The sequence below is a fragment of the Equus quagga genome, chromosome 1 (genome assembly GCF_021613505.1).
Source record: "Equus quagga isolate Etosha38 chromosome 1, UCLA_HA_Equagga_1.0, whole genome shotgun sequence".
Classification (NCBI taxonomy): domain Eukaryota; kingdom Metazoa; phylum Chordata; class Mammalia; order Perissodactyla; family Equidae; genus Equus; species Equus quagga.
In genome coordinates, this window is record NC_060267.1 from 23,680,071 (window position 1) to 23,701,802 (window position 21,732).

Here is a 21,732-nt window from a genome sequence, read left to right on the forward strand (position 1 = left end):
GCACTGAGATGTTACAGAATTATGATAGTTTTGCTGTCCCCATTTCAGTCATACCTATCTAATACAGCCAGTGTTAAAAGTTTGAGGTGTATATTTCCATATGTTTTTGACTCGTTATATAAATTTTTATGCATATATATTCATTTATTTTTGTAGAAGTATTACAAAAATAGGATCATACTATATGCCACTTACATTTTTTATTTAAGAACACATCATGGACATCCCTCCGTATCAAAACACATAGACCTAATTCATTTTTTTAACTGCTGAATAACATTCCATTATTCAATTATTCCTGTGTTGAGGATTGTTTAAAAAGTTTTAAATTGAGTCTCTTGGATTTTTTCATTATAAAAGCCATTTATCTGCAAAATCAAGTCAAAACAACAATGAAAATAACTTCTCAGTATTCGTACTGTATATTTCATTTTATTGTCTTACTGCTTTAGCTAGCGTTACAGAAAAAATAGTATGTGATAGTGATAACTGTCATATTTTAATAGCAATTAATTTTGTATATTACTATTTGCTAAGAACTTGTTAATAATGTAATACATATCATGAATATATGAACCAATATGGAATATAAGACTTGGACAACAACCCATATGGAGCTGCATAATTCCACTCCCACCCACCCTCCCATTTTGTCCACCTGCCTCCCCTCATCTGAGGTGACCATAATTCTAAATTCCATGTTAGTCATTTCCTTGCTTTCTTTTTAAGTAGTGTTATTGCATTCATATGTATTTGTAAAAGTACAGTTGTCCCCTTGGTATCTGTGGGGGTTTGGTTCCAGGACTGATCCATGCTCATGTGCCTCAAACATTCACGTCGGCCAGGTCTTCATCCACTAATCCTAAACATAGTACACCATCCATGGTTGGTTGAATCCGCAGATGGGGAACCCTCGGAAGTGGAGAGATGACTGTATATGTTTTTATTTTAAACTACATAAAAATATGTTGTACTTGATTTTTCTCACCGATTTTCGCTTCTTATAGTGACAAGATTCATTCATACTGTTGAGGTGATTAACTATGAAATTTGGTTTCTTCAAAATCTTCAATTATTTTAGACAGTTGTGTAGAATATGCTCATTTCATTTACTAGAGGTTAAGCTCTTAAAATCTGTATTGATAACACTGTTGTTAAATTATGATTCTCTTTCTTTTTTCCTTTAACCTTCATCGTCATTATAGTGGTTAAAACCATTGACACTCAAGCCACACCCCCAGGGTTTGAATCCCAGATGTGCTATTTCTTTAACATATGGCTGGATTTTATTAACCTAATTCTATAAAGCTTTTGCTTTTTGATAGGCAAGTTTAAACCATTCACATTTATTATGATAAATAATCTATTTAGCTTTGTTCCTGTCATTTGTTTTCCTTTTCAGCTTTATCAGTGATCAACAGTGTTTGTGTTTGTTAATCTCTATATATTGTAGATTCCCCATCTGCAGAATGGGATTAACAATAGTGCCTATCGCATATGATGCTGTTAGATGAGTTAATACAAGTAAATTTACCAGAAACGTTCTTGGCTTATAGTAAGTTATATGTGTTAAGTGTTATTTGAATTTTATATTGTGTTCTGATGATGATTCTTTTTCCCCCATTTTCTGACTTGTGCTGATTTTTCTTTTTAAAAATCAGCCCCCTTCCTTTAAAATTGGAACTTCTATTGGGTATCTCTGTTCTTCTTTGGTAATGTACTTCTTGTAACAGTTATGAATGCACACTTATGTTTATTGATATTTAAAAGTACACAATCACTATATCCCTTTTGCACTAAGTTAAATGACCTGTCAAAGTTCCCTCCTCACCCTTGAAGTTTTCCAAAGTGAATATGCCACTTTTCACTGTCTCCAGCAGTGTATGAGAGGTTCAGGTACCCCACATTATATTACCAGGACTTGTTATTTTCAGTATTTTTCATTTTAGCCATTTGGGTGGGTGTATAATCATGTTTCATTGTGTTTTAACGTGCATTTCCCTGAGTATCAATTTTTTGGCACCATTTCGTAATTTATTGCCTTTGGATTTTGTCTTTTGTGAGGTATTCAAGTCTCTTATTTTTGTGTTCTCTTTTCTTATTGATTTCTAATGTTTATAATCTATATATAAACACTTTGTTGTTTATATGTATTGCAAATACCTTCTTCTGCTCCCATAATGGTGTTTTTTGGTGAACACAAGTTCAAAGTCTTATTTTAGTTAAATGAATAGTCTTTATGCTTAGTGTTGTTTATCTCCTTAGGAATCCTGTTCTTTTAACCAAGATCATGAAGATATTCTGTTATAGCATCTTCTAAAAACCTCATGAATCAAGTTTGGAATTGTTTCCTTTTTTCAATCCTTAGAAGAATATTCGAAAGAATAATGCTCTGTCTTCTTAAAATATTTAGTGGTATTTATTGATGAAGCCTTTTGAGGTTGGATTTTTGAGGGAAGAATTGATTAGGATTCAATTTTTAAAAAAGTTATGTGATTATTTAGGCTTTCTAATTCTTTATGAGTTTTGGTAAGTTGTTTCCAGAAATGTTCTAGAAAATATTTCTTCTAAATTTGTTTACATCAAGTTGCTTATAATATATTGTTATTAATGTCTATAAGATCTTGATATTGGTTATTTTTTCCTTGTCTTATTTTTTAACTCTTCCAGAATTGAATCTTTACGTTTGAAATTTGTATACTCTTCTGTTCTAGAGACTTCTTCCCTATGTATATTATCTCCTTCAATGTTTTGTTCCAGTTTTGTGTTCCTATTTGTCGTTTTAGCCTGCACAGAGCCGTCTGTTCTAGCTCAGTGTCAGTCTGACTCCTGTAAGCCGCAGTGCCTTCTTAATTGGATGGTGTTCATGTTTCACTTACTGTCATTAGCCAGTGAGATGTTTGACGTCTTAGCACCCAGGCTGGACAGACTTCGGGAGTTTTCTCAAACAGCGAGATATTTACAGGCTTTGGTAACCAACACATTCAACTTTGTTTCTATGAATTTGACTATTTTATTTATCTTATGTAAGTGAAATCATACAGGATTTGTCTTTTTGTGACTGGCTTATTTTACTTAGCCTAATCTCCTCCGAGTTCATCTGTGTTGTAGCATGTAACAGAATTTCCCTCCTTTTTAAGGCTGAGTAATCCATCATATGTATATACCACATTTCATTTATCCATTTACCCTTTGATGGACGTTCTGGTTGCTTTCACCTTTTGGCTATTGTGAATACAGCAGTGAACATAGATGTGCACATATCTGTTCAAGATTCTGCTTCCAATTCTTTTGAATATATGCTCTCAAGTAAAATTGCTGGATCATGTGGTAGTTCTATTTGTAACTTTTTGAAGCACCTTTATATTCTTTTCCATAACAGTTACACCGTTTTATAATCCCACAATTTGCAAGGGTTCCAGTTTCTTCACATCCTTGCCAACACTTTTTATTTTCTGTTTTTTTTTAATATAGTAGCCATCCTAATGAGTGTATTGTAGTTTTTTTTACTGAGATAACATTGGTTTATAACATTATATAAATTTCAGGCATACATCATATTTCAGTTTCTGTGAAGCCTACATTGTGTTCACCACCCCAAGTCTAATTGTCATCTGTCACTGTACACATGGGCCTCTTACCCTTTCTGCCCTCCCACTTTTCCCCTTCCTCTCTAGTAACCACCAATCTATTCTCTGTGTCTATGTGTTTGTTTGTTGTTGTTTTTGTTTATCTTCCACATATGAGTGAAATCTAAAGTATTTGGCTTTCTCTGTCTGACTTATTTTACCTAATATAATGCCCTCAAGGTCCATCCATGTTGTTGCAAATGGCAAGATTTTGTCTTTTTTATGGCTGAGTAGTATTCCATTCCACACACACACACACACACACACACACACACACACACACACACACACACATCTTCTTTATCCGTTCATCCATTGATGGGCACTTAGGTTGCTTCCAAGTTTTGGCTATTGTGAATAATGCTGCAATGAACATAGGGGTGCATGTATCTTTTCAAATTAGTGTTTTTATATTCTTTGGATAAATACCAAGAAATGGAATAACTAGATCATATGGTAGTTCTATTCTTAATTTTTTGAGGAATCTCCATACTGTTTTCCACAGTGGCTGCAACAGTTTACATTCCCACCAGCAGTGTATGAGGGTTCCCTTTTCTGTGTGTGCTTTCCAACACCAGTTATTTCATTGTCATTGTAGTTTTGATTTGCATTTCTCTAGTGATTAGTGATGTTGAGCATCTTTTCATATGCTTGATGGCCTTTTGTATGTTATCATTGGTGAAATGTCTATTCAAGTACTTTGCCCATTTTTTAATAGGGTTATTTTTGTTGGAGTTTAAAAAAATATATATTCTGGATAGATATATATACGGCACCCTTTGTTCAGGGAGCTGTATACATTATCTACTCTTACTATCTTTTCATTAGAATGCAGTTGTCCTGCTGGGGCAAAAATAAAAGTCACTGGGTTATTGGAGCTCACCTTTCTTTTTTAGTACATAAATAATAAATATAATATTTAAAAAGAAAACCACACCCTGCATATTAGTATATTGCTGATGCTTTTTTCATAGGACATTGGAGCATATGACACTTCCTATGGTCATAATCATTGCAGTTCATCACGTTCGTACACCACTGGTTCCATAAAGTACACAGCCCACATCTGTTAAATTGACATTCACCAATACTAAAACATTCAAGAAATTTCCCATGATGTTTTCAAATCAGATTATAGTACATTCCACTCTGAATTCGAGGAGCATATCACAGAATGATTTATCCTATGAAATATACAGAAAATCTCATGAGCTTTATCTGATATGCATTGACAAAGATACCCATTTAAAAAATTCTAAACAAGTACAGATTCAAGCACATTCCTTTGCTTCCAGAATGGCTTACCAGCAGTACTCGTGAGTAAGCAGTAGACAGCACCTATGACCACACTAGTAATATCTCTGTGCATGATTCTGCTGCCGCTGATTTCTCTAATGAAAAAATGAAGACTTTCCTGCTAGCTAAATAGCAGAGTAGAGTTCTCAACCCAAAAGAGCCTAATCAGTGTTTTCACTTCAGGCTTCTCAAGGGATCAACTAAGCCAATAATCTAGTACCTGGCTCATCAAGACTTATAAGGCAGAGGAGGAACACACGGCCTAAATAGCTTTGGGAAGCCATTTGTCTTGAGTTAAAAAAAAAAACAAAAACTTAGAGCAGCTGCTGTTATATCACCATCACCCTGAAACTAAGATTACGTGTCTCATGAGATTTATCTGAGAAATACATTTAAAATAAAAAGAGAATGAGGGTGCACCCATGAGCCTGCTATGAAAACTGTTAAGCACTTATAAATCACTCCATCAAAATGATGAAAACGAAAAACTCTGCTTTCTACTTGATGCAGGCATGTGTGACAAAATGCACCGTGATTGTCAAACAACAGAATGACACACGGCTCCTGCCTCATCATTAAGAATGTCAGCAGCATCAAGCACGTCCCTGTGAATAGACATTTTAACTTTAAATTATAAACCTAGCAGTGAACCAGCCAACCATTTTCATTTTCCTAAACAACAAGGCATTCAACATGTGACAATTTTTTTTTGGAGGAAGATTAGCCCTCAGCTAACTACTGCCAGTCCTCCTCTTTTTGCTGAGGAAGCCTGGCTCTGAGCTAACATCCGTGCCCATCTTCCTCTAGTTTATACGTGGGACACCTACCACAGCATGGCTGCCAACCAGTGCCATGTCCGCACCCGGGATCCGAACCAGCGAACCCCGGGCCGCCGAGAAGCGGAACGTGCGAACTTAACGGCTGCGCCACCGGGCCGGCCCCAACATGTGACAATTTTTTAAAAAGTTAATTTGAAGGGCATGTGTCTGTTGTCAACAGCATGTAATTATTTGTTTAATTACTAACAACAAAAGTAAAAACTACCATTTACTGAGCACTAATCTAATAGCTTTATGTGGATTTTCTTGTTTAATCCTGGAAAAAAACTTTATGGTGTGTGATGGGTGGCAGAATATGGCCCCCTAAAATATGCCACTTTGGCATAAGGATTATTTTGAGCTAAAGACACTTAAAAAACAGCAGATGCAGGAAGGGCATTCTAATTCCATTTTATTCAGCAAAATTGAAAAAAAGAAGTCCTAGCTATAATCCCCTTATCAGATATATGATTTGCAAATATTTTCTCCCATTCAACAGGTCGCCTTTTCACTCTGTTGATTGTGTCCTTTACACAGTTTTAAAATTTGACGTAGTCTCTATTTTCTTTTTTTCCTATGCTTTGGTGTCATATCCAAGTAATGATTGCCAAATCCAACGTCATGAAGTTTTCCCTCAATATTTTGTTTTGGGAGTTCCAGAGTTTTCGGTCTTCAATCCATTTTGGTTAATTTTTATATATGATGTAAGATAAGGGTCCAATTTATTCTTTTGTTTGTGGATATCCAGTTTTTCCAACACCGTTTGTTGAAGTGACCGTTCTTTCACCACTGAGTACTCTTGCCACCCTTGCTGAAGATCATTTGACTGTATACGTGTGTATTTCTGAGCTCTCTATTCTATTCCATTGGTCTGTACGCTGGTCTTGCTGCGGACAGTCTTATACAAGTCTTTTTGTGGACCTGTGTTTTCCTTCTGTTTGGTATATATCTAGGAATAGAAGTGCAGAGTCATGGAGTAGATACGTGTCTAACTTAGAAATTGCCAGATAGTTTTCCAAAGTGGTTTTATCAAAACTTGATATTATCAGTCTTTAAATTTTATCCTTTTGGATAGGGAGAGCCACTTTTTTTGTCTCTTGTTTGAACTGTCATGGAAACAAAGTTACCTGAAATGTATTGTTAAGTACATTTACTCTTTTCTTTTTCCATTACAGTATGAGCTTTATGAGCTACTAATTTGCTCCTCAATTTCTAAATGTTTCCTGACAGAGAGTAGGTACTCAATAAATGTTTATTTGGAATAAATGAAATTGACAAACAAATAAATCAAAACCATGAATATGTACCTTCTTCCTGATAACTTTGAGATTTGTATGCATGAGATATCTGGGCTCTTCTCCAGGGTCCAATAATTAGTCATGGATATTTTAGTGGTTGAGTCACCCCAGGAGAAAGATGATAGCAGAAAGTTTTAGGTTTGTACACTCAGTTTACCAAATTTCCAGAATCTCCCACTGAGATAAATTTTAAAACCTCAGAGCATAGTAATAAGACAGTATCATTTTAGGAATTAGAGAAAGATCATCTGTGCAAACAATGTTTAAGGACTTCAGTTTCTTTCTTCCAACTGTAGGATTGCCGCTTATTTAAAATGAGATGAATTATTTTTATAGTAAAATATAGTTTTATATTTATGTCTAATCCTTATAGTACAACTAAAGCTTAGTTGTTTTGGTATTGGTTATTTGGTTTATGAACTATCCAGGTCCTCTTATTTCTTCTTATCCGATTCTCTTGGTCCACTTTTCTGCTTAAAATACTTTCACCGAAAATTGTCAGAAAAATTATCAGGGAAAAATAAGGAAGGTGAAAGTAGAGGAACAAATCAAAGAAGGAAATAGGACAAGCACCCGTGCTGCCTAGGAATTATTTTCTGTTAGTACCAATAAGCAGGAATTTAGAACTGTCTTCTAGAAATGCATACGACTTAAAAGTGGTTACTGTAATAATCTCTAATGTTCGATAATTTGTATTTATATACAAGCAAAGAGAAAAGTAATCAGGTATTTTATATAATCAAGTATTATAAAATTTTTATCTATTCGATTTTCTGAGTTCGAAAAACTACCCATTGTTATATTTTTTGATTTTCTGTTTTTCTTGGTGCTCTTCATATATTGTCTAATGAAAGGTTGTTGTGTTCTATATTTTATACAAAATGTCATTACTCTATAATGAGATTAAATGCCATCGGTGGCTTGAGGACCGAATTTATCGACTGAGAAAAACATAGGGACTCCTTGATTGATTTTTATTTTCTACCCAGTGGTTAGTAAATGTTTTTGAATAGTCATAACTGTTAAAATAAGACTTAGATACAGTTTTGTTAATGCAATTGATGAAAATGCGAACACTTTTTACTATAAATAGTAATACTCATAATCTGTATCACTGTTTTAAATAATCTTTTTGTCCTTTCATTGTTTCACATTGGAAGCAGATGTGTGAGTATTAAATAATTTTGGCTATTCTATTTTGTACAATGTTTTTAGTCACATTTAATATAATGGCTCCACATTATGTTCTTTTTTCCCCCCAGAAAGTCAGATAAAGAAAACCAGTGTACCCTTTCACAACTACAGCAACATGAATGAAGATCTCAATATAAAGAAGGAAATAGTTTTAGGATACCCTTCAAAAAATGTATCATTGGAAGATGAAAGAAGTCAATTACATTCCAGGAGAAAACGTTTTTTATCATATCCAAGATACGTGGAAGTTATGGTCACAGCTGACGCTAAAATGGTTCATCATCACGGGCAGAATTTACAGCACTACGTACTAACTCTAATGTCAATTGTAAGTAAACTTAACGTGTCCTTTAAATTTCCTAAAATGTTTAACATAATAGTTTTTTCATATTTAATTTTAAAAAATGTTTTCCCAAATTCTATATGAAAGGGACTTGTATCTATGTTTAAGCCCAAAATAATATTTCATTGAAATTTAGCTTATATGGACATATAGCAAGTATCCCATTCTGTTACTTGGACAACTTTCTAAGACATTTTAAAATCTCTGAAACTACTTCTCGAAAATACTTGAGTTATTCTTTCCTTCATCACATGAATGGCTTCTGCCCCCTAGTGACAGGGAAGATCCTAGTAGCATTGATCTTTTGCCCGTTGAATCTGAATTTTAAAACCTCGCCTTATTTCTGCACAGAGGGGAGGGGGTGCTATTTTTACTACTGCTATATTTGCCAAATCAGAAATTGGGAAAATGATATTTTAAGTTATAAATATATTTATTGGGATAAAAGGATAGGCTATTACTGATAGAGCTGCTTTAGCAAATTTGGGATGTAAGATTGTAGTAGCTATAAGAGTCCTTGATCTGGTATTAATATCTCTGTTGAGCTGTAGTGGTGCCAGTATCCAGAGAGCAGAATTCTAGTGCTAATAAAGAGCACCAGGTCCTAGTTAGTGGTAGCACTCTATATCCTATATATACACACATGTATACATACACATATGTACACATACATATGCACACACCTATATCTGCTGTTTGGGACAGTCCTAGATTTAAGGCTGCTAGTTTCAGAGTAATTACTAAAAGCACCCTCTTTCATGCTCTGTAGTGTCCTAGTTTAGTTGATGAATTACATGGTCCCATATTTATTCAAATTCACGGTATCAGAACGAATCTCATGGCTGGAAGTTCCTCTATTCACTTACAGGGAATTCAGGCCCACTTGGTTGAAGAGACTTGGCTAGGACACAGCTATAGGCCATTGTAAATTTCCCTGAGCTGGAAATCCTAAGTTTATTGTGATTTGAAGATCTTAAGATCCTGTTATTTTCCTTACATGTAACATTTCATCTTAAATTCTTATGATCATAAATGCTAAGAATACATAGTCTGTGTTGCCTAAACACAGTATTTGGTACAAAGTGGACACTCAATAGTTAATGAAAGAAAGAATGAATGAATAGGTGATTAATACTTTTTTCAGAATGCATGACATTATAGTAGACAAAGACCGGATGATCCAAAATGATTTTCTGAAATTTGTATAATCTAGACATTTGTTTACTTGAATTTTTAAAATGACAACAGACCTATATATAGAAATTTGATAACATCTTTTTACTTCTGAATCTGGAGTAATTATCTAGATGTATAATTATCTAGGCATATAATTAGCTAGATGTGGGTGTGGCAGGCTCATTATGAAGGGATTCTAATGAGAACATTGACACCGAGGATGTTGGTTGATAATCTAGGAAATTGTGTCAATTATGTGGAACACTGTGGGGTAAACTTTGCAATTTAAATGGTTAAAAGAAAGTTAAATTGTGTCTGGGGCAGTAGAGATACTGAAGGAAAATATGAGAAATGCGACAGATTTTGAAGCATGTTAAATGACAGGTAACTCTGATATCAGTGCTTTGGAAATACTGCCTAAGAGTAAAGGAACAGAAGAGTTAATTGTTCAAGAGTAATTTTGGAATAGCTACACGCAGTTTTAGTGATAATGCCATCTTCAGAAAAGGTTTGTTCTCTGTATTTTACATAAAAATCAATTAACATAATCACTATTTGGAAGATATCATGACATCCCTTGAGGTAACTGAAGTTGCCCATGGGAGTTTTAAAGCCATCGTTCGTCAAGGGCAAAGCAAACATTTTCTCTTCATGGAAAATAAGTCTGCTTCTGAGATTGCTTGAAGCAACAGACCATTGCATGCACATGTCATGTCCCAGATTTTTAGTCTCACTAGAAGGAGAGCCAGTTTCACTGGAAGATGAGAAGTCTATAGATACAGTCAGCAGGTTTGTGTTCAGCTTTCTTTCACAGGGAGATAGACTGCAGCACAGCTGAGGAAGAGGGGAGCGTTCCAAATATGGATGGGGGTAGGAGGGAAAATTTAGGAGGGCAGGTCTCTCTTTTGAGGTAGTTTGGGTTTTGTATATGCTTTCTTTCCTCTGCAGAGGTCAAATTTTAGATGACGTCTAAATGACCTGGGCTTGGTGCTTTCTTCATTCTTCTCTCTGTCATTGAAAGAATGTTCAGATACAGATACAGGAAAGTCAGCAGACTTTATGGTTCTGCATATAGTTTTCAGAGTGAAAAACAGTGATCACGGCTGTATTTGTGGATAATAACAATGTGAAAGGAAACTCGAAGAAAGAGTAACAGACTCTCCTTGTTCTGCCTGGGACCTTCCTAATTTTAATATTGAAAGGCTCATGTCCCTGGAAACCCCTTAACCCTGGGCAAACTGGCACAGTTAGTCACACTACGTAGAGATTGTCAAATCTAGTCCAACATGTTTTATCTCCACTTGCGAAGTCCATTTCTAAAATTGCTCTAAAGAGGTAAGAGGAATGCTGTCGCCACATAAGTGTCCCAGATGTTTCCGGTTGAGGAAGGAGCCATTCAGGTTTTGCATATTTTGTCCTAATTTTTAAGAAGGCATTAACTGCATTTATTCAAACACACACTTAAGATATTGGTAATGTTCTTGGTCACAGTAATTAGGAAAATACAAAATGTGATTTAGACTTGGAATGTGATTGTGAGCCATTTAAAGAAAAGTTCACAGTGAAGAAAAAAGGTTTTGTATATTAGCCCCAGATATAATGGGAGAAATAGCTGAATGTTGTCAACATTGAGCAAATGGATTATATACGTAATTCAGAGAGGATTACCCATCCTGCACAAAGTAAACAATTGTACTGTCTTCTCAAACTTTTTCTTTGCTTTCAACAATTTAACAAAACATCTGAGTGCAATAATATAGAAATAATGTGTGTGATTTAATTCACTTTCTAGAGTACTGTCTCATGCTGTAAAAATGGCTTAGTCATCTCTCATTCAAAGGGTTTCTGGAATTAAAATTAGTTGGGAAGAACACAATTGTGTATAGTATCTCTAATGAAATAAGTGTGTTAAATGATCTGAGATGTTCCGGTATTTGCTATCCCAAAGCTTTTATCCTTGCAGAATTTGGGTGGTAGTAGTGTCAGGCTAAAATGGCATTTACATATGCATTGTTAAACTACTAAAGTATGTGTAAACTAGAGCAATTACTTTCTTTGACAGGTTTATTTTGGTATTCAATGACTTATTGTTTAATAAACCTTGGAAATATTTACCATATGTCAGAGACCTCCATACTCCATGTGTTTGTGAAGGTTTGACTTCATCATACCCACCTTGTTACAGATTTAATAATGTAAGTTTAAGGAGCACCATGTGATCATCAGGAATTAGCTCTGTTTATTAAAACATTGTTTCTTTTATTAGAGGTTTTTATCAACTAAAAACCCTTACATGCATTACATTGACTTAATATTATTGCTTTTACTGACGTTATTCAGGGTAGGGAAAATTTTCATCCATATTAAAATAAAAACTAATGATATACTTTCATACTTTAGGTATAACCATTTGTGTTACGTTTTCCTTTCTTAAACTCAGTGTTCACTTATTCTTAATTTTTTCTACTTTGTACATAAGTGGAATGTCATTTTCTAACTTAAAAATATCTTTTTGACAAGAGCAGTGATCTTCATAAACAAAATCTCTTCACTCTCTTAAAATCAGTTTTATATAGATGACTTTGAAGATGAAGGTGGTCAGAAGTATGAACATCCACTCATAAGTCCTGAGGATATAATGTATAGCGTGGCGATTCTAGTTAACAGTACTGTATGGTACATTTAAAAGTTGCTTAGAGAATAGATCTGAAAAGTTCTCCTCACAAAAAAATTCATAACTATGTATGATGATGGATGTTAACTAAAGGTACTGGGGTAATCATTTCACAATATATACATATATCAAATCATTATGTTGTACACCTAAAACTAATACAATGTTATATGTCAGTTATCCCAAGTAAAAAGTGACTATAATAAAAAAAATGAAGGCCACCTCTACACATGACCTATATGAACATTTTCTGAAGCTCTATGTAGAAATAATTTCAAAATGGTTGTTCAGATAATAGTGATAATTTGTTTCATGCTTTGCGGGAAGTATGTTCCCTGGAATTTTCTTAAAATATTTAAACAATATAATTCATATCATTTTTTTACTTTTTGCTAAATACCCACGAAGTAATCTTTACTATTTTATGAGACCTGTAAAGAAATATGAACTCTATATGCCAGGGAAACAAACACTTAAAGAATAAAAAATTAAATACGTTTTAATTAAATCAATAAAAATGCTAATAGCCTCTAAAATCTAGTGATTACAGTAATAGATACCAATATTACATGGCTTTATAGAACAGGAAGACACTATAGAAATCTGGTCTAGCATTTCCTAGTCTATGGAATAGGGTCCTAACCCTCCATGGGAAGGACAAAGAGGGCTGTGGCCAAGTAGTTGCATGCAGTGTTGCATATAATACCTCTTTCATAGAATATATATATATATACGTGTGTGTGTATATGTTAGCCTGTTCAAGACTCTATGAAGATAACATATTTAATTCTTTTGGCCTCAACATTTCTCAAACTGTGTTTCTTTAAAACAAATGTTCTCCACACCCCTCCCCAAGAGCATGTGGTAAATTCTAATCAAATACTCTAGGGCATTGTGACCAAGGGTGCTCAGTGGTTCAACGTGATTGCAGGTGTGGAGATAAAAAGTAGATAAATCCATTTCCAGAGCTGAGCGGCTTTCTTGAGACTAGCAGTAGAGCTAGAACTAAAACCCAGGTCTCCTGACTGCCTAAGATTCTCTGAGGCCATGGTCAAGTGGCCACAGCAGGACCGTGTCAGGGGCTAGGACACGAGTCACATCAGGGTTCTGGAAAAAACTTTGTACGCAGAGCTAATTAGGAAGGACTTGGGTTAGAATGCTGAAGCTCCCTAAGCTCAGATGAAGTAGTCAGAGCTAAGGCCAGGCTGCCTAGCATGGAAATTGTGTTCTGATGCTTACCCGTCACCTAACATTCAGCGTGTTACTTAACTTCATAGTTTTCTTATCTGAAAAATGGACACAATGGTAGTTCCTACCTCCTAGGATTTGCTGGAATTAAATGAATTAGTTTAATCTTAGAACGCATCTGGCACACAAACATTCAATACATTTATGTATGATTTATGAAGAAGTAGCAAAGATGGTACGCTCCCATCATGGCAACCTAATGTGGGCTGGTAGTTTGGGCATGAGAGAAGTGTGTTGTACGTGGCAATTAGGAAAGTCTCCGAGTGACAGTTGGGCCTTGTGGTCATTCATCTGCCTGCTTCACCATTCAGCTCGATTGAATAGAGTTATTCAACAATAGCACCTTTAAACATCCAAATAGAGTAACAGGTATATATATTGAGTATAAGCACATAGATTGTAAAGGTCAGTACATGAAACAGTAGGAGGTACATGCCATTAAATGGGCAGGATGAATTTCTTAATGACTTAATCATACCATTTTTCTATAAAAGCAAAATATCGATCAGAGAGGTTTTCTGGGAGAAGTGTGTGTGAAGAATTATTTAAATTGGTCTCTGTTTTTGTATCTTTTACCCCTGGAAGAATGAGTTTTTTAAGGGCAGAGATCATGCCTTATTGATCTCTGCATCTATTAAGTAACACAGTGTTTGATAGGCAGTGGATATTCCATAAATATTGAAAGAAATAATGAAACTTTGCTTTCAATTTGGGCATACTATGATAACTAATTTGAAACACATGTACCAGAACTAGCATTATATATAACATATGCCTCCTCTTCTGAAAAAGTTTCATAAGTAGTAATGATAATAATGGCTACCATTGATTCCTATGACCCAGGCCCTGATCTAAATACTTTTTGTACACCATCTTTTAATCCTGAAAAGTAGGTTTTATCAATAAATGGCAGTTAGAATTTGAATCTGGGTCTGTTTAACTTAAAGGACTATACTTTGTGAAATTACCCATCTTGTGTAATAGTTTAAATGATCTTTTCCCTAACATTACAATTGAAGGAAATTTTGCTGTGGTAATATATTTAAAAATATACTGTCAGGACACTGGGAATATGTTTCCAAATTTCAGCTGGTAGATTGGTCACTTTTCAGTAAAGGGTATACAACATCTGTTCCTTTCTGAAATAGAAAATATTTTTGTGGTTATATATTTTATAACTAATATTATAACATCCATTGTCATTTGTAGTCAACATATTTGGGGCAATGAGTAGAGAAATTAGCCATAGAGATACCTCATAGTGCTTAAGCTCCTTTCTCTGTAGAGTACTGTGAATGCATGGTCTCCTGTGACCTCGTAGTCGTCACAACACATTTTTCACTTTCAGGGGAAAAAGAGCCTTTGTGCATAACTTTGAGGTACATTGTTTACTCTACCTTGTAATTTGACTTAGAAAAGCATCTGTCTGCTTTTAAGTTCACAGGATCAAAGGATAACTCTCAAGTCACAAATATGGATATGCTTTGTTTTCTATAGTAGATAAATATTTTCCATGCAACTTTTAAAAATATATCAGTTCAGCGGTAAATTTCCACAGCTCCCATTTGAAATTGAGCAGTACTGCTGTGCTAACAGACATGCTTGAAATCTCTAATCATCTGACAGTCCCAGTCTTAACTGAACTCATTGTCAACCCCATGGGGGCCACCACCCCCCTTGCCAAAAAATGCTACCCCTAGAACCCAAGGCATCCCTGCAGGTAGAGAGGACAGCTAAAACAAGAGGAAAGGTACTGGAGTGTGTGTTTGAATCCATGCTGACCTGCAGTGTCAGAATTTCCGGAGATGCTTTTGGCTCTGGTTCTGGTAATACTCTCTGTGTTGGCCCTCGAAGCAGCAGCAGCAGCCATGTTATTCATTGTGCTGAAGCAGCTTTGGCTGATGGAGTGAGGGCTCCTCTACTGGTACTTCTAGCAAACTGCTAAGCTCCACAAGGTTAGGGACCATGTCCTCTTCCCTTTCTCTGGGTCTCTAGCCAACAAAGCAAGGAGTAGATGTTGAACATTTATTTATTAACTAAATGAGAAAACTATCACCTCCTGAGTCAATTGCTGTCTTGGTTTGGGCAATGGTCCAGGAGATGGTGATTCAGGTTTCAGAAGCCATTGTCACTGTACAGGTGGCTCAGGTCCAGAGGGGTTATGTCTCTAAGGGAGTGCAAGGCAGGGGCATTGGCCATGAAAGACACTCCCACTGCAGTGGTAACCTCTATGATGGCTATAAGAAGAGGAGGTGAATTACTGACCTGGATAGCACCTTAACCGTGAATCACGAATGGAGCCCATCCAGAGTGCCTCGTAGACTTGTGTTCTCCAGTTTTGGAGAATTATGAACCAGGTTGTGACTTGTGACCTCTTCTATGGCTCTTTATATGATTCTAGATAAGTCTGTTTCCATGGATCCCAGCAGTGCTAAGTATTAAACATCATAAGCATACTCAGAATTGGAAATGTGCAACCATGGCAGAAAAGATTAGGTAAAATTCCCAGAAAGGAATAGGTAAAACTTACATATTTTTATGGAACATTGTGGTCATGTAAATTATGGATCATGGCACAGAATATAGTGAATTGCTTGCTGACTCATCTAGAACAGTTTCCAAGCTCTAATAGACATTCGGATCACTTGAGCATCTTGTTAAAATGCAGATTCTAACTCGCTAGTCCAGAGTGAGGCCTGAGAGTCTGCATTTCTGATCAGCTCTAGGTGATATGGATGCTCCTGATCCGTGGATGAATCTCAGTAGCCAGGGTTAGGATACTGGTTCTCTAACTTGGCTTCACATTGGAATTATTAAATACTAGGGAATTTTAAAAGATGCTGATGCCAAGGTCTCAACCCTAGAGATCTGATTTAATTGGTAAGGAATGTGGCCTGAGCATCGGGGTTCGTGAAAGTTCCCTAGGAGATTCCAATGTGCAGCCAAGTTAGAGAAATAATGCTCTAGGACTAGTTTCAATTTACTTTGGAGAAGAAATATTAATTTTAGATATCTAATCCTACATCTTTCCCTTGCAGGTTGCAGCAATCTACAAGGACTCAAGTATTGGAAATCTTATAAACATAGTAATCGTAAAATTAGTTGTAATTCACAATGAACAGGTAAGAAACAGGTCTAAAATTAGTAATCTTAGTTGTAGAAGGTTCCTAGTGGGGGTATATATAGATCATAAAACTTTTATTAGATATGAGATATTTTAAACATTTACATTAAAAAACTCGATTTGAAAAGGAGTGAGATTACCTTTTTCTTTTGTGATGGAAATTGGAATAACAACAGAGTAAAAAAATTAATAATTAAAAAATCTATAATATAATAATATATAATATAATTATTATAATTTATAATCCTATTGTTGAAGGATTTAAAATATGGTAATTTTTAGAAGTTAAGTTTTTGGTTACATTGAGAAGGTCTAATTAGATTTAGTGATTTGTTTTTTTTTTAAAGATTGGCACCTGAGCTAATATCTGTTACTGCCAGTCTTCTTTTCTTCCCCCTTCTTCTTCTCCCCATAGCTCCCCAGGACATAGTTGTATATTCTAGTTGTAGGTCCTCTGGTTGTGCTATATGGCATGCTGCCTCAACATGGCCTGATGAGCGGTGCCATGTCCGCGCCCAGGATCTGAACTGGCGAAAGCCTGGGCCGCTGAGGCAGAGCAAGCAAACTTAACCCTCGGGCCCTGTGCCGGCCCCCTAATTAGATTCAGTTTTGATCACCGTGTTTAAGTATTGCTAAAATATGTTGGAGATACGAGGGAGAGATGATGCCACTTCTTCACTTGCCTGTGAAAATGCTATTTGATAAATTGCATGAATGCTGACAAGTTTGGAAGGAAAAGAGGCCATGAACGTTTTGACGTAGTATTGAATTGCTCATTTTTTGTGTAGGAAGGACCAGTCATCAGTTTTAATGCAGCTACCACGTTGCGTAACTTTTGTTTATGGCAACAAACTCAGAATGTTCTTGATGATGCTCACCCTGCCCACCATGATACTGCCGTCCTTATCACAAGGTACAGCTTCAGAAATAACCCTTCTAACTACAATTGTTTACCCTTTCTCTCCTGCATGACCACTGCTACTTCTTGTTACCTGATTTCTTTATCAATACCCAGAAGTGTTCGATGAGAGCTTGTATTACAAAAGATACTATTGAAAGAAAGCATTCTTCCATTCTTTCAGACCAGAATAATAGTTGATTCCTTAGGAAATTAGCAATGTTAGATTGCTAAGTGATGGTTTGACGTAAACAAAATAATTTCCTTATTTAAACATTTACATAAATGTTTCATAAAATAATTTCCTTATTTTGTTAATCTCAAAATGAGAGAATTAGGAAAAATATTGGGAAACTAACATAGTTATGGGACTGAGAGCAGGATTTGTTCAGTTATTTGGAGAGAGCTTTTGGATTTATTTGGTTGTCCAATTTTTGGACTCTTTTTTTTTTTTTAAATCTATTTCTTGTTGTGATGCTCAATGCATGTCGTAATCAGTAGACTACTTTTGCTTGGGTTTTCCTCAAACCTATTTATTTATGTGGAAAACAGCCTCTGCTATTATAAAATGATTGTCCATTTTACAAGCACCACTATACATTGTTAATTTGTACCTTTGTTTCAGCAACGCTGACACTACTGGCATATTTAGATCTTGGGTTTGCTGTTTGTTTGGTTGGTTGGTTGGTTGACCAAAGGAAATAAATCTCTCACTTGGGAGTCAGACTCAGAGAAACCTCAGCTTTGTAGAACCCTGAAATGAAAACCTTTAAGTCCATGTGGAATAGCTGACATGTAGTCCATGTAATTTGTCTCTTTTCAAAACTAAAGAGAATTGACTTAGTTTTGTACACAGTGTTCTATCACCAGTCCATGGTTTTGTCCTGGGTTGTAGAGGCCAAGCAGTAAAGATTGGAAATAACAGATGGGAGGGAGAAAAGAGCTATAAGAAGAGACCATGAGGAAAGAGACAAGAGAACTGTCAAACTGAGTGGTTAGGGACTCAGTAATGCAAAGGCAAAAAAAGTTAAGCAGCTTGATGACATCTGAGAACATCATTGTTTTGCAGCAAGAATAATAGCTGAAGCTCATAATGACATAGAAACATCAGGAGTAAATTATTTTACATACACTGTATAGGTAAAGGCATTGAACTTGGTCAAAACTTCAACTATGCACAATTGCTTTTATATAGCACCTGTTGTTTATTGACCTGCACAAATGGTGCATTGCTCTAGGTTTAAACTTACTGAGACCTTAATAACTGGATTTTGGAAGTCAGCTTGTGGTAATGGTCACGTCATAGTTAAAGCTTATGTATCTTTGTTTGGGCTTGTCGCAAAATTATTTTCTGAAAAGCCTTCAAAATCTTTTGTTTTAAGGGAAGACATTTGTGGAGCTAGAGAGAAATGTGACACATTAGGTAAGTTATTTTGTAAATTAAATATAGCTTATATAATTGTTTACTGAATTATTTAAAATAACGTTTGTCATTTTTGTTTTACGTTTTAATCATTTTAATTGTCTTGATTAACGATTACAGTTGTCACTATCATTTGATTCTGCGTCTATAAATTTTAAAGAATAATAGCTGATATTTATGTTCCAATTACTAAATATCAAGCACTGTGCAAAACTTGACATATTTAATTTAATGTGTTTTATGTAATATTTGATCCATACAAAATAATATGTAATAAGCTATATGTAAATTTAAAGCAAAATAATAAAGTGAATAACTGTGATTTAAGAGCTAGAACTTTGTTGGTACTATTGCAGGTCCTGTGTTAAGTCCTTATCTCATCCCCTTGTATTTTCCCAAGAGGGAGATGATACTGTGAATTTTGTGTGTCAGTTCCTTCCACCTTTTGAAAAACAGTTTTATTACATATATGTGTGTTCCTAAACAAGAAATGGTGTGGTTTTATTTCTTTTTGAGCTTTGTAGTTTATGCATTTTCACTGCTGTGTAATATTTCATCCACTGTTTACATATCTCTATCCTTTCAGTGGATATTTGGGGTGATTCCAGCATTTTTCTATTGTGAACTTTGCTCTAAGAGCTAGGGTATATTCTTATGATTAGAATTGCTGTCATTTGAATGTGGCAATGTTCAACTTCAAAGATATGCCAAATTATTTTCTAAAGTGGTTGTACCAATTTACACCTTTATTAATAGTATATAAACCTTCCTTTTGATTATATCCTTACCAGTGCAAGGTATCTTCGGGTTTCTCATTTTTGCCCATCTAAATGTAGTATTTTCATTATAGTAATAATTTTCAGTTCCCTGATTACTAATGAGTTTGAACAACTTGTCATATATTTGCTGGCCATTTGTATTTCCTTTTCTGTGAGGAATGAGAGAAATGAAAAACATTGCCTATTTTTCTGCTGTGGTATTTGTCATTTTCTTACTGCTTTTAAAGTGTTCTTTATAACTCCTTGATACCAAACCCTTTTTGGTTAATATGTATTGCAAATATCTTCTAATAATTTCTTGCTTAGTTTTAATTTTTTATATATGTGAAAATGCATAGGAAAATGTAGCTGAATTTATAAACCTCGTCTTTTAGTGTCAGCAATTTTGTATCTTGTTTAAGAAACCCTTCTGTAGCTCAAAGGCTAAACATATTTTCCTGTTTTCTTGTATTAAAAATTTGTCATTTCATATTCAAATCTCTAAACCATTTAGGATAATTTTTTTGATATGGTGTCAGATAGGGATCTGTTTTTTTAGATCCTTTTCTATTCAGATAACCAGTTTCCTCAGACCATGCATTGAATAGTTCACCCCCTTTCCTTAGAATCTGCAGTGTCATATGTAAAACAACATGCACTTGAGTCTGAAAATCGTCCCTTCATTCCACTAGTCAATACTTTTTATTTAATCTGTGTGCCAATTCCACACTATTAATTTTTATAATCCTATAGTAAATCATAATAATATAACTCCACTTTGTTTCCTTCAAAAGTATTCTGGCTATTTTTGGACCTTTGTTCTTCCATAAAAATTTTAGAACCAGCATGTCAAGTTATTATAAAACAATTATCTATTCATTTATGTAGGTCTTTTTAGATGTCTTTCAATAATATATATTTTCTTTCAAGCCAGTCATGTACAACTTTTGTTGGACTTCTGTTTTTTATTAGTGTAGATAGCATATGATGCTAGTTAATAGAAATGCAATAGATTATTTGGTTTATTGATTTTTAAATCCAGCCAGAGTGAAATAACCTTTCTCTTATCGTATTTGTCTAATTTTGATACCAAGGTTTTATTTACCTTATGGCATGGGTTGGAGTATATTATCTCTTTTCCCATTCTCTGGAAGATTTTATACTGTTTGGGATGATCTATATCTTGAAAGCCTGGGAGATTCCACCTAGAGAACCATCTGGGTTTCATTTGTGGAAATGACTTCTTTGTGGGAAGATTTTTAACTGTTTTAAAAAGTTTCTCCAATAGTCTGTAAACAGACTGTTGTTTTTATCTTCTTGAATGTACTTAAAGTTATTTTTATCTAGCTATTTTACCATTTATTTTAGTAGGAAAATTTATTAGCTTAGGTTATTTTCGTGGCATTTTTTTAAACTCCTCTGTCTATAGCTATAGTTATGCCCATTTTACTTCTGATATTTATTTGCACTTCTTTTTTAATAGATCAATTTCTCTGGAATATTGACTATTGCATTTTGTCTTTTCAAAGAATTAATGATTGACTTTTGTCTCTTGTTTTTATTTCATTAATTTTTGCTTAACCTGATCTTCTAGATTTTTTTCAATTAATCTTGCTGTTCTAATTGTAATATAAGTTGACTGCTTAGCTGATTAACATCCAGGGTTTCTTCTTTTCTAATTTTAAGTATTTAAGACTATCAGTTTACTTCAAGGTGTCATTTTTGTTGTCCCACAAGTTTTTATGGGTATTTTACATCATTTAAAATTATAAAAAATTCTAAACATGTGTAAATTGCCTCGTGTTTTCTTTGTTGATATGAATTATTTAGAAATGCCTTTAAATATTTCTAAA

The 21,732-nt window shown here is 34.7% G+C and overlaps 1 protein-coding gene across 1 annotated transcript in view; it reads left to right on the forward strand.

Annotated features, from left to right (window-relative positions):
• The window catches only part of ADAMTS20 (ADAM metallopeptidase with thrombospondin type 1 motif 20), a 161,791-nt gene that overhangs the window by 32,643 nt on the left and 107,416 nt on the right, over positions 1-21,732 (forward strand). Inside the window, exons 4-7 of the mRNA XM_046680294.1 lie at positions 8,304-8,563; positions 16,715-16,798; positions 17,589-17,713; positions 19,081-19,121. Coding sequence (XP_046536250.1) covers positions 8,304-8,563; positions 16,715-16,798; positions 17,589-17,713; positions 19,081-19,121 — 510 coding nt within the window. The remainder of the gene's footprint in view (positions 1-8,303; positions 8,564-16,714; positions 16,799-17,588; positions 17,714-19,080; positions 19,122-21,732) is intronic.